The sequence below is a fragment of the Dioscorea cayenensis genome, chromosome 1, assembly GCF_009730915.1.
Source record: "Dioscorea cayenensis subsp. rotundata cultivar TDr96_F1 chromosome 1, TDr96_F1_v2_PseudoChromosome.rev07_lg8_w22 25.fasta, whole genome shotgun sequence".
Taxonomy (NCBI): domain Eukaryota; kingdom Viridiplantae; phylum Streptophyta; class Magnoliopsida; order Dioscoreales; family Dioscoreaceae; genus Dioscorea; species Dioscorea cayenensis.
Genome location: NC_052471.1, coordinates 3213094 through 3230612, shown reverse-complemented (window position 1 = coordinate 3230612; position 17519 = coordinate 3213094). Strand labels below are relative to the sequence as shown.

At 35.1% G+C, this 17519-nt stretch overlaps 2 protein-coding genes across 2 annotated transcripts; one reads left to right on the top strand and one right to left on the bottom strand.

Moving 5' to 3' along the window:
• Nucleotides 1-6015: 6015 nt before the first annotated feature.
• On the bottom strand, nt 6016-6429 carry LOC120262934 (auxin-responsive protein SAUR36-like). The gene has a single exon (XM_039270853.1). It carries the CDS (start codon nt 6427-6429, stop codon nt 6016-6018), a length of 414 nt encoding a protein of 137 aa, XP_039126787.1.
• Nucleotides 6430-12855: 6426 nt separating this feature from the next.
• On the top strand, nt 12856-16745 carry LOC120262925. The gene is made up of 3 exons (XM_039270840.1): nt 12856-12930; nt 16077-16181; nt 16300-16745. Exons 1-3 carry the CDS (start codon nt 12856-12858, stop codon nt 16675-16677), a joined length of 558 nt encoding a protein of 185 aa, XP_039126774.1. The 3' UTR covers nt 16678-16745.
• Nucleotides 16746-17519: the final 774 nt, after the last annotated feature.

Below are 17519 nucleotides of genomic sequence, written 5' to 3'. Positions count from 1 at the left end.
ATCTTGACAAAATTTTCTTCTTTTACTTCCAAAAATATGGTTATGATATGTTCTCAAACAGATCAAATTTTTAATGATCTGAATCATCAGTTCTTTAAAAGAAATATATTTGGTATTATGAATTACACGAATGCAATATGCAGAACACATTCAAACCTCATTAGAAACATAATACTATAGCTGATATATCGACATTAGATTATATAATCATTATGCTATGTGTACTTCTATTTCTGATAAATACTTTCTTTGTTTAATTATCAGAAGAGGAATTTCACATCCAAGTAGAAACCTTAATGCTTCATTTAATTAGTTCAGTCTACTACACACTGATTACTCAAAACAAAATTGTACTTGATCTTGAATCTTTAGGTTGTTCAGAGCATGTGGGTTTGTTCATATCTACCCTAGAGATATAAATTGGATTAAAAACAAGAAAGAAGAACATCAGAAAAACAGGCAGATGAGCTGGTGGCAGATGACAGGTTTAAAAGAGTTAAGACAGGTCATATGCATCATTAACTACTGAAGATGGGCAAGTCCACATGAAATATATAGATGGCATGCAACTTGTTTAGCATTAAGATTCATGTCTCTGTCACAATTTGATTCATGCTACTTCTATGAGACTTGCATAAAATTACATAAATAAGGTGCAGTGTCGACTTCACAAGTACTATTCTTTATGAATATGGCTTATGGACGCTAAATCTAAATGTTTGTTGATTATATTGGTGGGTAAAGCTATTAAAGTATCATGTTATATGTAGGCTTTTTTTTTGGGGGGGAAGAGTTCGGTGAGCTAATTTTATTGATAAAAGTAAAAATTAACAAAAGTTCAAGGGATACAAACCAAATAGTAGAAGAACAGAATAGATAAAACAAAACAGAAAGCTAAAAATTAAAACCAAAATCAGAAACAATCTTCATAATCCACCTGGGCAAATCACGGCCAGAATGGAATAAGCAGAGAGAGTGATTGTTGCTGCCATGAGAAGCAAGAGCTAAGGCAGGGGCATTCCAGCTAGTTGGGATAGATATCAATGTTGGGCTGCCAGCAATTTGGAGAAGATGGGAGATGTCCGAGAGTTCCGGCGCGAGTCTCCAAGCAGCTGGGTTTCGATCGTTCGAAAGGAAATTGGAGAGATCAGGGGTGCAATGAAGTATGCGCTGGATGATGAAATGTCGATCAGAAGAGAGACGAATTGCAAGATGAAATGCTTTGATGCCAGCTTCAATGAAGGTCTCAGCAGAGAAAGTGCAACAACCTGCACAGGATATATCATAAGTATGATTTGAAATGAAAAATCCCAACCTACCAGTTTTGGAATTGGCTTCCCATCTGTAAGCAAAGAAGAGAATAAGACCATTGATATGGGAGAAATTATTTAAGAGAAGCTTGCGACCAGTGAGAGAGGAGTTCTCCTGAAAAAATTCCTTGACATGGGCTACGGCTTTAGAAGCAATAGTATTGAAACTGGGAATAATGTTATTAAAAATAGCATCACAACGAGCCTTCCAAATAAACCAAATGCAAGCAACAATGATAGAAGTAGTATAATTGGTATATTTGTAGTCAGTGAGCCAGCAGCCTGTAGAGATGGGATCTGGAAAGGAGATATTACAATCCGTTTGATGATTAAGTGTATTCCAAACAATCTGAGCACAACGGCATTCAAGGAAAAGATGGTCAATAGATTCATTTTCAATGTGACAAAAGACACAGAGAGTTTTAGGACCAATGTTGATGCTATTAAGAAAATCAGAAGTAGAGATTTTACCATGCAACATAAGCCAGATAAAGTGTTTAACCCTTGGAGCTACATGAAGCTTCCACAGTTTGGACCAACCAGGCCATTCATTGCTCAAACCAGGATTGTGATTTAAGTGATGATAAACAACTGAGGAAATTTTCACATTAGAAGATTGTGGATGCCAAACCCAGAAGTTGTTGCTAATATAATCAGGATCACAAAGGCTCGGAATCAAAGAGCCAAGTAGATTACCAAAGATTAAAACAAGTTTGCAATGACTCCAAAGACCATTATCAATAAGCTCAGAGAAACCAATAGCATTAAGATCAATCTCCACATTCAAAAAAGTAGGTTTAAATGCAAGGGGTATTTCAAACAGCCAAGGATTCAACAAAAAGGAAGTCTGAGTGGGATTGAAATTCTTAATCCAGAGGTTTTGATTCAAAATTTTGGCCGTTCAGCATATACCTCTAAAAATCCAGGAACAGTAACCAGGGATACTGTCTGTCCAGAAGTTTAAGCACCCATACTTTAGGCGAGCAATGTTAACCCAATAAATATTATCCGAGTTAAGATATTTGAATACATTTTTAGCCATAAGTGAGACCTTTGCATGAGCAAGATTGCGGTGACCTAAGCCCCCCTCAGATTTTTTATCTGTGATACAACTCCAATTCACTGCATGGATGCCCTTTCCATTGCCCCCTTTAAACCAAAAGAGATCCCTGACTAGCTTAGAGATTTCCTGTAGGACCGAGTCAGGAATAGGGTAGGCAGAGAGAACATAGGTAGGGATGGAAAGAATAGAAGAATTTATAAGAATTGATTTGGCAGCCGATGATAGTTTATAAGTTTTCCAACGGGAACACAGAGTCTTGATTTTATCAATCATCGGGTTAAAGGAGTGAACACTAAGTTTTTTCGGGGATATGAGGATTCCCAGATAAGAAAAGGGGAATTGAGCTTGGGAAAAACCAGTGATGGTGCATATGCTAGAAGCAACCCTTTTATTAAACCAAGTTGGAAGATATATATGGGTTTTAGCAGGGTTGGGACGTTGGCCAGTCAAGCGGGTATAAATGGAAAGACAGAGATTAATGTTGCGGGCTACAGATCTAGTTGCTTTAGAAATCAAAATAATATCATCAGCAAACAAAAGATGATTAAAATTAGGATGTATATTACAATCAAAACCCGGAATCAGATTGGTAGAAAGAGCTCGATTCATAATAGCTGAGAAGTTTTGAGCAACTAAAATAAACAGATAGGAAGATAACGGATCCCCTTAACGAATAGCCCTAGAAGAGGGGAACCAAGGAGAGGGAATGCCATTCACAAGAATAGAAAAAGAAGAAGAAATAAGAGTAGCTCAGATCCAGGAAATCCATAGGTCAGGGATCTTCATTTTAGTAAGGGTTGCAAGAATTGCACTCCAATTAATAGTATCATAAGCTTTCTCAATATCAAGTTTAACTATCATCCTAGGGGGGCTAATTTGGTCAGTTTCAAGTGAATGAACAATCTCCTGAACAGCAATGGCATTATCAAAAGCTCCTCTCTCCGATATAAACCCAGCTTGCTCTCTACCTACTAACATAGGGAGAACAGGCTTGAGTCTATTCGAGAGAAGCTTGGATAATATCTTATAGCATACATTGCACAACGAAATGGGACAAAAATCCGAAACCAACCTAGAATTGGACTTTTTGGGAACAAGAGTAATATAAGTTCTACCCTAGGACGGGGGGAGATGAGAAGTTTGAAAGAAAAATTTAATAGCATCAACAATATAATCTCCAACATCATCCCAGAAAAAAGGATAAAATTCAGTATTGAAACCATCCGGGCCAGGAGACTTACCTGAGGGAAGATCAAGAAGAGCAAGAAAAATTTCTTCTTTAGTGACATCCCTAATGGGATGAGTCCCAATCTCAGGGGAAACAGTAGGAAGATCTTCAGGCAAAGCGTTAAAAATATCATAAAAATTATCTTGATCATTGACATCACTACCAGTCCAAAGGTTAGAATAGAAGTTCATGAAGGCATGCTCAATACTATCATGATCAGAGTAGCTGGTACCAGAGGAGTCCATGACATGAGAGATAAAATTGTGATGAGAATGGATGCGAGCAACATTGTGAAAAAAATGCGTATTTTTATCACCGTCCCTAACCCAAAGGAGGCTAGCCCGCTGAGCCCACTTAATAGAAATTTGACTCTGAATAGCAGCAAGTCTAGCATACTGGATCGACAGGGTAGATTGGGAAGCAATAGACCCATCCCTACTTTCTAAATAATAGATATTAGATTCAGTCTGAATAAGAGCTTGCTCTAAAGAGTTAACACCAGATTTTTTCCAATTATTTAGCTTGAATCTAATACAGGATAATATATGCGTGAAAACATGGAGGGGGTTACCATGAGCGGGGGACCGGAGAGCATCTCTGATAGAATCATGGCACCCAGAAAAGTCCAACCAAAAATTTTCAAATATGAACAAATAGCATTTAGTAGAATCATGTAAAGAGACTGATAAAACAGGTATATGTAGGTAGGCTTTTGATAGATACTCCATATGTGCATTCCAGCTTTCATCTTTGGTGGGGCTGTCTCTAACCATTATGATGATGCAATGAATATTTATCTTTTTAAGTGATTTTTTTTTTTGTGGATAAACCACTTAAATTAAAAAGTAATGAGCAAAAGTACAACTACCACTAGATGTGGTAAGTAACAGTACAACAAAAGAGGAATAACAAAAGAAGAACAACAGCCAGTAGTGAGCATAAGCCCCTAAAGATACATCAAACTCAAAATCTAGCCTATGCTTGGGTCATGATCCTCATTGGTAGGCAGATTGTCACCGTATTCCTTCACACACGGGCCAAGAAACTCCAAAATTCATCTGACAGTAGTGATACCCTCATCAATCTTCGTCCTAGGTCCCTCTACGATTAACGAACACCAAGATATAAGCATACGATCAATTTCCAGAATGATACAATGAGCATGCAAAACATTGGTATTAAATATACAATCATTCCTAGCAAGCCAAATATTCCAAATTATCGCTTTCACAACTAAGTCCCCAAAATCCCTTTTGATGAAGGTGGCTGAGGTAGCTGCACAAGTCTGATAAAGTATTCCCACACTTGTTTTGCTAATGAACAATGAATGAACAAATGATCCACCGATTCAGATCCCGCATGGCACATAACACAAGAATCAGTCGGCATTCTGTCACATCGCCTTCAAGCCAGATTCTCCAACGTTAGAATTTTATTATGCCTAACCATCCAATTGAAGAGGTTAATTTTTTTAGGGCACCAATTTCGCCAAATAAAATCAAGACACCGGACATATAATTCCACCATGGATTAAGAAATTATAAAAGGACTTAACCGTAAACAACCCATTTCCTGAGAGCTTCCACGAAATCCTATCCCTCATCGGACTAACCGCCGTCCACACCTGATCACGTAAGTGCCTCAATTCCCCAAGTCCTGAGAAGGGCATCTCATCAAACAGATGGATAAGCTCCTGAACCGTGCCATTGAGCCGTAGACAATCCCTTTACTCGTCTGGCCACAAATACATTGATGCCCTACCATTAAGTCAACTATCTTTCCAAAAAAGTGTTTCCATGCCATTATAGGGTTCTTTTAAAAAACAGCTTCTGAGCGTCGGTAAGCATGAAAGAACCCTTTTCTTGTAAATTTAATTGCAGCATTCTTGTCATGTAGAAAATATTTCACTTAGGTCCACCTAAGTGAAATATTTTCTACATGACAAGAATGCTCGACCTAAGTGAAATATTTTCTACATGACAAGAATGCTGCAATTAAATTTACAAGAAAAATCTCTCTAAATACAGAAAAAACAATTAGATTAAGTAGTTCATGATTATTTCCATCTAATAGTAAACGCTTGTTGTTGGATGCTATCCTTGATAAATAACAAGCACATGCTTTTCAAATTAAGCAGCTTATCCAACCAATTTTATGAGCAAGTTGGAAATGTCCATTTATTTGTTTTCGACTTCAATTTCGTCTTGCTTTTATTGGTTTTTTTATTTTATTTTTGGAAAATTGAGGCAATTACCAATCGATTGCTTGTTTACAGGATATTGTCAATCATTGACATCGGTGAATTAAGTGATAAATCATATGTATTTGTAATATATTTGAGGCATCACAAAATTGTATAGGATATACAAGTGAGGATTTGAGAAATTAGAATAAGTATATCAAGAATTAATGAATCAGCAACTACAAACTGCAAGATATTGAGTATTTTGTATGGCAAGATCAGAGCATGTTGATTTGTAAGAAATGAAAATGGAGCTAAGCAATGACTTTTCCACCTCTTCAGATACTCCTCTTCTCAGCATGGACAGCATATACTCCATTGATGCTGCATCACAGGGCAATGTGATGGGATCATCGCCTGGCAACCCAAATTCTTCTTCAGATATCTTCAAGAGCTCCTTGAAGACATTATTGGTGAGATATGCCAAGGGAACCATGAATCGCTTCCCCTCCGATGTATAAAGAAAGAAATGTCCCTTCTCTGCAACAGATGATGTATTGTATTCATTGAAATCTGATAGTTTATCCACTCTTGGTGAAGAGATCATTCTCTTAAGGGATGGAACCCTCAGCAACTTCATTGTCATTTCTCAGTGACTTGTATGAGAATCAAAGCTTGTTGTATATGAAAGTTGTGAATGTCTTGGTGGCAAGGGAAATGGCTGTCATATGCTTATATAGCTGAGTAAGGGTATAGCTTCTCCCACTGATGGTAGGAACAAATCCATGTTGCAATTAATGTCTTTAGATTTGGTGTTGCAATTTTCACATGAAGAGTGGACCAGATGCGTATATGGCTAGCATTGCATTTCGTCGGCGTTCTTGACATGCCAATGACATGTTGGTTCTACATTATCAATCCAAGACTCACAGTTCACTTTGAATGCATACAGATGGATTGATATCCTGGCCCTAACATGCCAATAGTACGTCAAGAAGGTCATTAAGAAATGTAATACTATCAACAAACACATCTGGTCCATTCTTCATGCGCCAATTGCAGCATCTAATCCAAAAATGTTAGTCTCATGTCTTTTCATGTATGTTTTCAGAACATGGCCTTGCTCCTACCATCAGTGGGAGTAGCTTAACTATTACTCACCTATATAAGACTATGGCAATCGTTGTTCTTACCACCAAGACATTCACAACTTGACATACACATAAAGCTTTGATTCCCATAAACATTTTTCAGAGATGGCAAGGAAGTTGCTGAAGGTTCCATCCCTCAAGAGAATGGTCTTTACACCAAGAGCTGATGCACACTCTGATTTCAATGGATGCAGTACATCATCTATTGTTGAGAAGGGCCATTTTAATGTGTACACTTCTGAGGGGAAGCGTTTTATGGTTCCCTTGGAATACCTAGAAAACAGTATTTTCAAGGAGCTGTTGAGGATATCTGAAGAAGAAATTGATTTGCCATGCGATGGTCCTATCACATTGCCATGGAGTATGTGTTGTCCTTGCTAAGAAGAGGAGATAGAGATGCAATTGCTTAGCTCCATTTTCATCTCTTGCCAATCGACATGCTCCATGCTTGCTGTTGAGAACCCTCAACAAATTACAGTTTGTAGTTTTTGAGTACCTGTAATATAACAAGTACTAACTTTGTATAGGTTTACAAAATTTTTTGATTCTTATAAAGTTGTCTCGTTCTTGCCATATGAAACTTATCCACTTCACAGGGTAAAGAGTAAAAAATTAAAATAAAAAAACTCATGCCTACCCCACATCATGTTAGACTTCACTTGGATGTCTAAAGATTTGTCAAGAAATTAAATGGTGTAATACTTCTAAATCTGCCTCCTTTGCAGCAGGGGCTAATGAGTTTCTTCTGGGCTCTAAATTGAACTCTTGTCAATTATAAAGGTTGTTAACGCAATTAAAGAAGCATGTTATTTGTAGTCTGTTGAAAGACACTCCATATGCCCATTCCAACTTTCATTTGGGTAGCTCTGTTTCCTAATCAGTCAGCCACATTGTGATGATCAGATGAACAATTATAATGGAATTTTTCTGTTGAAAATTGAAGATATTCACAATTGAGCATGCGATCTCTTTGACATTAAGAGCATAATGCCCTGATTGTACCAAATACAATAAGCTTTGAGATGTTCAGAATTATCTGTCAACAAATGCAATGGCTTGAATTGGATGCTATCCTTGATGATTATCAGTTGGTTTTCAAATTAAGCAGACCATTTAATGAATTATTTGAAGAAGTTGCTAATGTTAATTTTTCTGTTATGAATTCATCATGTTTGTACTGGGTACTTATTCAATATGTTTGCATACTATCCTTGATAATTATTTTAGGATTCTTGCTGATGTCCTTGGTCACATGCTATGGTTAACATTTAGTTATATATAAGATGAGAATGGACATAGCTTCTATCATTGATGATGAGAACAAGGCTATGTCGCTGTTCTTTTGATAACATTATTGCCTTACAAGAGATTATGCATTCTCTAGAGCATGGCATCAATGACTCCTCTATGATGTTAACAAAAATAGACATTGAAAAAAAGCTTATGATACGTTAAGCTGGAATGCAATTCTTGCCACCCTAGCTAAGATAAATTTTCCTAGCACTTGGATTTCTTGGATCAAAACTTGTCTCAAGTCCAGTTCCTTCTCTTTTCTTATCATTGGCTCTCCCTCCCCCTGGATTTCCTCTTCCCATGGAGTCCGCCAAGGTGATTCCATTTCTTCTTACCTCTTCATCTTGGTTTCTCAAAATCTTTCCTCAATGCTTAATTTAGCTCTGAGATCTGGTATGATCTTGGGTTTCGATTCTAATCTATCCTATAATTTCAATCACTTTATGTATGCTGATGACCTGATCCTTATCTCCCATGCCTCCAGGAAAGCAGCTAGGAACATTAATTTGTGCCTAAATATTTATGCTTGGATAATTGGCCAAAATGCTAATGTTTCCAAGTCTGCTATCTACTTTCCCACTTGGTTCAATTCTAGAGTATCTAAAAGTATCTACTCAATTCTTAGGTTCAAAATTTCCTCCTTTCCCCTTACATACCTTGAAAGTTTGATTTCTCCCAAGGGTTTAGGTGTTTCCTATTTTAAAACTATGGTTGATAGGATTTCTCATACTTGTTCTAGATGGAAACACTCTAAATTATCTTTAGCTACTAAGTCAATTCTGATCAACTCTTCAATTCTAGCTGTTTCTACTTACTACCTCCCAGTCTATCCCATTCCTGATTCCATTCTCAGGGAGATTACTAAGATTGTTAGAAATTTCTTTTGGGACAAGGGTGGAAATGGAAAGGGCATCTGAAGAAAAATAAGAACTTTTGAAGAGAAAACCTTTTGGAAGAGGTAAATATTTCTTGTTCATACTTTGAATGTATAGATTACATGACTATATATCCAGCATTATCCCTGTAATTTAGAACAATCACAGCTCTAATTGCCTAAACTTATGCAATAGCAATTAACTATATACAACACCACTAATTTAGGCACTAATGCATCCCATTAATTTGATATATAGTCAACCATGTATAGCCCCACTTAGGAACACCAACAACATCCATGTTGTTTCTTGGAGTCGAATTATTGTGCCTAAAACTGATGGGGGCCTTCCTCTAAAGAATCTCTCGATTGTTAACAGTTTGGGTTGGCATTTTGCAGCAGAAGTATGGCCGCCTTAATTTTTGGAAAGATCCCATCCCTCCAAAATGTTCTTGGTTCTTTCGAGGGTTGTGCATGACCGCTTCCATTCTTAAACCACATTGTTGGATTAAAACAGTTAATCCGTCTTGCACTTCTTTGCTCTATGACCCATGGTATGGTGAAATCTCTCTTGCCTATAAACCAACTTATATTAACATGAATCTGGACTTAAATCTTCTCAATTGTTCTGATTTTTGTTCAGATAACAAATGGGATCTTCACCGTTTAATTGATTTGTTTGGTCCTTCAGTGGATGTGATCTATCCTAGACTGGGTCAAGTGAATCCAATTCCTCAAATGAGTGGGTTTGGGCTCCCAAGACCTTTAAGCATAAGGTTGCATCTTCTGATTATCATTTTTTGAATAATAGGTTTGCGGCTCCCGATCCTTGGGTGGGTTGGAAGAAGCTCTGGTCTCTCAAAGTCATCCCCCAGTCAAGTACTTCCTTTGGCTAACCTTTAATGGGAGGTTATCCACCACTGATCCTTCATTCTATTAATCTGGGTCTAAGAAGCATGTGTATTTTTTTTGTAATCTTTACCCTTAATCTCCAGACATTTGTTTTATAATTGATGTAAATCTCAAGGTGTTTGGAACTTGATTTTGGCTTTAACTGGTAAGACTATTTAGTTTTTTGAGGGATTTGTAACTGGTAGCTGGCTTTCTCAACCGTTTTACCATATGAGGATCAAAGTTCTTATTCACGCCCCAAACCCGGCTCTCCAGGCCAAGTGCGCTGACAAACGGCCAACACACCAACCAAGCCGAGACCCAGTAGGCATGCAAGGCCTCAAAACTTGTTCTCAAAAATCATAAAATCAAACAAGGAAGCGAAAACTAGGAACAAAAACATAGTTCAACATTGAAAGAAACAAACTAAGTGTTTAGCACAGTCAATACAAGCTTATTCAAATAAAACCTAGGCCCACAACAAACGGGACATATTACATGCTAATTAAAATGGCGATGGCCCAACGATTCCCGCTAAGCTATCCGCCACTCGCCTCTACTTCTGATCTGAAAAAAATATCAACAATATTTATGAGCTTGACAGCCCAGTAAGCACCCACTAAAAATATAGGGATCACTTATACAAAATCATAATTTATCAAATTGCAAAATCAACAAAACAAATTTATTTCACGTAAAGACAGATGTTAAAAATTGAGCATATAGGTCCCCTAAACAACTATTGCCAAAACAAAATCACAAAATTCATATATTTACCCTCGGTGACCCGAGACAAAATTTATCAGAAGTCATATTTTTACCTTCGGTGACCTGAGCCAAAATTATTAAAGGCCATTATTCTTCACCAACGATAAGCGGTGGGAAGCTATAGTTTCTAGATCAAAATACGCGTCGACATGGTCAGTGTTTAACCCTTAGTGATAGAATTATTGCATACTTAATTGGAGACTAGAATCTATGTCAAAATAATGCATGTTCACAAAACAATAGACTAACAAAATTTAGATCGGGCAAAGTACAAGAAACTCACAGTCACGGTGATACCATTTTATCATATCAAAATAAACCAGTTATTTAACTTTAGTCGATAATTCAAAATATCATTAATCAGAAAAATAAACTATACCAAATTTTCAAGTAAGACATAGAATGCAAATAATCAGAAATTGATTAAATATCTGAAGATTCAGAGTTTTAAAAGAATCAGAATTGATAGGATATCTGGAAACCAGAATTTAAATAAAGTATATAATAATTCAGAATTTAAGTAAATCAACATTTAAATAATTCAGAACTTTTAGTTTTAAAAAAAACAGTCTTTAATTAATTTTTTTTTAAATAATTAAATGATAAGTCTAAAATTAATAATACTTAAAGAAATAAAGTTAGATTGAGTAACAGTAATCTAATTTTACAAAATAAATAATTAAAATGAGTAAATTAAAAAATTTAGCTAGTGTCAAAGGATGTATATACATAGTATGATTTATATGTGGTTACATACCTAATATTCGCTAAATTTCCAAAAATCCAAATTGATTCCCACTCAACTCTTCACAAAAGAACCTATAGACATAAAATCAATTTAGTAATCCTAACTTTACAAGTCATCAAGAATTCTTGAATTTCAAGTATAACATACAGACACTCTATTAGGGAAGAGATATAGAACTAGTATGAACCTATTCTTAAAAAGGATCAGGTAATAAATATCATTGGATAAAATAAGATTTCAATTAAAACACTGCACCTCCTAACCCAAACAACAAGGTGCAACAAGAAGATAATTAACCTGCTAAAATATTACTAATTAACTACTGAAGGATAATGCATATATATATATATATATATATATATATATATATATATATAAACACAACAACATCCTTATATATATACACAACACAAATCCATCAAAAGTGAAATGTTGGGATTGCTAACACCATAAAAAGGAAAACTTTGGCTTGATTAAAAGTCCATTTCTCCACTGCCATCAGGTCCGTAGTATCATCATGGCATACATATCTAATACGACATCACTATATAACTTAAAGTACTTACAATGGCATCAACTTAGCCTCCCTGAAATTAACGATAATTAAAAGGAAAAAAATAATGAAACCGAGACTCACCACACACATACAAATAAGATATTCAAATAAATAAACATAACAACATGACCAGGTAGAAACATGGAGAAGTAATGCTTGCATGTATTCACTACAACCATGCATGCAACCCAAGCAAGTTTATCTTAACTGTACTAATCATGGGCAAATAAAAACGGGGGATCATAGAAGCATGACTCAATTTGAACAGAAACAAGCATATTAAGGAATAAGATGATCAACGAGATAAGAATATGATTAAAGACTACAAAGCAGTTTACAAGGATCAGTACACATCAGAAGATCTAACAATAGACTTACCTAGAAACTCTTCACAACCACGACACTGGATGGAGACCACTCAACCTTATTACCCACTCTAAGAAGGCTTACAAGAGAAGAGACAAGAGGATTTCTCAGTTCTTAGTTACCTATAGATCAAGATCATGAAGATAGCGGTAATCAAGCACAGTTGGTTGGCTCAAAAAAAAAAAAAAAATCAAATTTGGTGAGTTTGTTGGGATAGGATGAGAACAAGCCTAATATAAATAAAAAAAACATATATAAATAAAATTTTAACTAAAACCAATTTAAATTAAAAAAAAACAAAATGCATTAAAAGAACGGGGTTCACAAACTTCAGCAATATCAGCCCCAATTTTTCCATTATTGCTCAAAAGGCCATTAATTTTGCTAAAAACAACTGTGCTCACAGGGATCCCATGTGCAGGAGAATGATTCTTAGTAATTTTACCAGTTCTGACAGCCTTTTTCTCTTCTCTGCTTTTGCGTGGAATGACCACAACCAGGTTTGTAGTGGGGGTTTCTCTGTTTCTTCTTCTAACTATAATATCTCTATTGCATGATGCTTACCAATTACTGCTGAAGCCTATATTGAGGCGGACCTCCAAGCTCTTGTAGCTGCTTTGCAAACTATCAGCAACCTGTCCCTGCGAATTCACAATATCTTTGTTGGCAACCCACACTACAAGAAAGTTACAATTTAAAAACAGAATATTAAAAACGGAATTTATTCTGTTTGCATTTGCAACCGATTAGCAACGGAATAACAATCGTTTTAAATATCATTTTTAATAACAACGGCTTACAAACGGGCATTTAAAAATATGACTTATTAAAATTTTAAAAACTATCCGTTTCTAATCCGTTTTTAATAGAAAAGGACTAGAAACGGATTTAAAAATTAATATATTAATTCAATATCATTAAATATTAAAACATATCCGTTGCGATTAGAAAGGGACTAGAAACGGATTTAAAAATTAATATATTATTTAAATATCATTAAATATAAAAAATATCCGTTTCTATTGGAAAGAGACTAGAAACGGATTTAAAAATTAATGTATTATTTAAATATTATTAAATATTAAAAAAATATCCGTTTCAAAGCCGTTTCTAATAAAAAGGGATTAGAAATGGATTTAAAAATTAATATATTATTTAAATATCATTAAATATTAAAAATATCCGTTTCTAATCCGTTTCTGTTAGAAAGGGACTAGAAACGGATTTAAAAATTAATATATTATTTAAATATTATTAAATATTAAAAAATATCCGTTTCAAAGCCGTTTCTAATAAAAAGAGACTAGAAACGGATTTAAAAATTAATATATTATTTAAATATTATTATATATTAAAAAAATACCCGTTTCTAATCCCTTTCTATTAGAAAGGGACTAGAAACGGATTTAAAATTAATATATTATTTAAATATTATTAAATATTTAAAAAAGATCCGTTTCTAATCCGTTTCTATTAGAAAGGGACTAGAAACGGATTTAAAAATTAATATATTATTGCTTGCTATTAATGTCATGTTATCATCTCAAATAATTAATACTTATTCCATGAGAAATTATTTATATCAAAGTATTGAAATATTTGAAATGATTATAATTAGTTTAGGTTAAAATTTATCATATTTGGTAAACTTTATTTTTTTCTTTCATAGAGTCTTATAAAATTATATATAAATAAATAAATTTAAAAAACTGGTTAATAAGCTAATCTTATGTCTTGATAAGCTTGCTTCTCTTCTTCATTTGCCTCTCTTCAATTGATCCCTCGAAGTACCCCCGCCGTCGTGCCGCCGCCGCCGCCGCGCATCTCCCTCTCCTTGCTTATCTCCGGCGTGTTCTTCTTTGCTTAAATGGCATTTTGCCCCCAACCTAATTAGATCCGGAGGTTTGCCTTTCTATAAACCCTAGGCTTGAATCCCTTTAATCTTTTGAAAAATCTTTGAAGTAATGCGAAGAGATGGGAATTCATTTGGGTTGCGTTGTTTCAGGTGTGGTTGGTGGAGGATTTGGACTGATTTAAATCTTTAGCTGCCAATTTGGCAATTGTTGCTGGTTGCTATGGCGGTAAAATTTAGCTTGAAGTTTATGGTTTTTGATGTTATGCGGCTCATAGTTGAACTCTCTCAACAATGTTTTGAATGGTTTATTATGTGTTTATGCGCTGGGTGTTTTTATAGTGGGTTAAGCTCATCCATGATTTGTTGACCTAGCCTGACAAAACGGATTAATTCATTTATGGTATTGATATTGGTTTTCAGTTTGAGATTGGGATTTGAAATTCTTTCTTTGTTTTGTGTTTTCACTCTGGAATTTAATTGGATTTAACACTGAGAAACTTTTGAGAAGCCTGCTTCTCTACGTCTTCTTTCATGTCTGATTTCACTGGTCTTGTGCTTTAATAATGTTCTTCCGAATATAACCTCGCAGGATTTGTTTGACTTGATAGTATGGATGCCCGCTTCTGCGTGTTCTTTCATGTCGAGCATTAATGTGTGAAATGAATACCAAGAATAAGGTCTTTCATCTACATAAATATATAGCTTAAAGAGAACAAAGGACACTGAAATAGCTACCATTTCTGGTAATCTTCCTGGTAGAGAATCTTAAATCTTCTGACAAACAATACTACCAAGTTTTACATTTAGAACATGTCAATCTTTACAAAGACAATCATGTGCACAAGCTTGAATGAATGAGGAATGAGTAAGGGAAAAAATTTAATGGATGTGCGTAGACATCCATTAAATCATTGGAATTAAATTTTTTGATAGGTAATTTTTGCACACTCTTATCTTGATGCAACAATAATATTCTTCTTACAAGCAACATACAAAAATCCTCTGTTAGTTGATTGTAGAACATGCTCAGGAATAAGAACCCTCTGCCACAAGAATCCTCATATTGTGGAAGTGCTCAAGCTTGGTAATCTGAGACCACATTCTTATTCTCTTTGGTGCCTTTCATATGATTTAAGCATGTGCTAATGGATTTGTTTTGTTGTTCATCATTATAAGCATTTCCTAAACCTCCATTTGTTGAGATTTGCACAGTTAACTGATGGACATGGAGGATGCACATTTACTCTCTTAGTTTGTAAATATGTGTATTATGTTCTTTGAAACGTGTCTATCTTTGAGCTCTTTTATGGAAACTTGTTACATTTCCGGTATGCTCAAGTGTCAACATTAGAGCCATATATGCACCTCTCAATATTTGATTGAAACCTCAAGTTATTCTCTTTATTTATAAATCTCGTCTCATTTGGATGTCCACATTTTGGCAATGAATTATTTCTCTTAAATCTTATTGTTGATCTTGGGATAATGTTTTTCTTTTCTGCGTGACTGTTTCCTTGGATCCATCCATATAATTCTAAGATAATCCTAAATTAAAGTTTCTCAGTGTTAGGAGACTATTGTGATTGATTAAAGGTTCAGACTCTGACTAGTAACCGAGATTGGGATTTGAAAACCTTTGAGAAGCCTTCATTTATGCAGCTTCTGCCGTGTGTTGAATAACACCTTCACTTTTGATGAATTTATTTAATATTTATATAAATGTGGTTTTAAATTATAAAGAATTTGTTTGGTGCTAATTGTAACAAAATTCAATTTGTTGTATTCTTCTAGCGATTGAGGCTTGGACGTGATCCTCGCCCTTTTGAGCTTTTTGAAGTAACTCATACAAAGAAGGGTACCTCCATGCTTGTTGATGCACGTGCTCAATCTGTTAAGGTAAGCGGAACAATTTTTTGTGAGGTTTTTAATTATAGACTTTCTCTACAATGTTATTGTGAGTTTATATTTGCTTGGTTTAAGAATAATATTTAATGAGTTGAGTTAATTGATGTAGGATCGCTATCTGGAGCTTGTGGAGCAAGCATCTCAAACGCAAGAAGGGCTTGACGAGCTTCCTATTGTGGATGAAACAACTTTGTATTATGAGGCTGTTGGGGGAGGAAAGAAAAGTCGGGTTTATGGCATAGGGTCCCAGGCGTGTATCTTTTATCCACATTCATCTTCGAGTTTATCCACAGGTTCATCATCTGAGGCACTACATGTTGAGGTTAGAGATTTGCATCAAACTCTTAGTCAAGTCCAAGATCGTGAGGAGAGGCTTCAACAAACACTTGACCAAGTCCAAGATCGTGAGGAGAGGCTTCAACAGACGCTTGGCCAAGTACAAGATAATAACAAGGAGCTTCAACAAAGTTTGCTTGAAATGAAATAGGAGAGGGACCAATATCGTGCGGAGATGATGCGTCAAATGAAGGACATGATGATGAGTTTTGAGAGGAGGATTCTTGATCGATCATGATTTACCACAGGGACTCACAACCCGACTCATCGACGATCATGATGTTGGCTTATAGTTGTATTTGTCAGTATACTTGTTATTTTGTGTTGAACATATATACTTAAATATTTCTTTTTTTGTATGAATTGATGAGTTTATCTTATTTGTTGGTGTTCTAGGTTAAAAAAATTTATGTAACGAGGTTTTTTTAAAAAAATTAGGGATATAATTTTTTTATTTTTATTTTTATTGACTTAAATGTTAGAAACGGATTAGAAACGGATTTATTTGTTTGAATATTGTTTTTTAATTTTTAAAAAAACTTTAGGAACGGATTAGGAACAAAAAAGCTATTGTTTCTAATAGGGGAACAAAAAGAAAATAGAAAATATTCCGTTTGGAATCCGTTTCTATTTTTGTAACTTAGAACGGATTAGCAACACATCTTATTCCGTTTTAATTTTTCAAAAATTAGAAATATAATGTTTTCCGTTTTCAATCCGTTTCTAAATTTAGAAACGGAATATTTTTCCGTTTCTATTCAAATTAGAAACAAGGGTATTCAAAACAGATAAATTTCGTTTCTGATCTGTTGCTAATTCACTTTAGAAACGGATTAGAAATGGAAATTACTGTTTCTAAACAGTAATTTTCTTGTAGTGCCAAACATTCCGTCTCTGCTCCAGTCCAGCATTTTTGTCTGCTCTTGGCATCTTCTTCCGTGGATTAATAGCCTTAACCGTCTTCTCCTTGATGCTAATACTCCTCGCATTCAC

Coding starts and splice junctions, on each gene's coding strand:
- LOC120262934 (XM_039270853.1), bottom strand. CDS start 6,429: ATGACAATGAAGTTGCTGAGGGTTCCATCCCTTAAGAGAATGATCTCT.
- LOC120262925 (XM_039270840.1), top strand. CDS start 12,856: ATGATTCTTAGTAATTTTACCAGTTCTGACAGCCTTTTTCTCTTCTCT. Junction 12,931..16,076: donor CGTGGAATGACCACAACCAG/GTTTGTAGTGGG, acceptor GTATTCTTCTAG/CGATTGAGGCTTGGACGTGA. Junction 16,182..16,299: donor CACGTGCTCAATCTGTTAAG/GTAAGCGGAACA, acceptor TAATTGATGTAG/GATCGCTATCTGGAGCTTGT.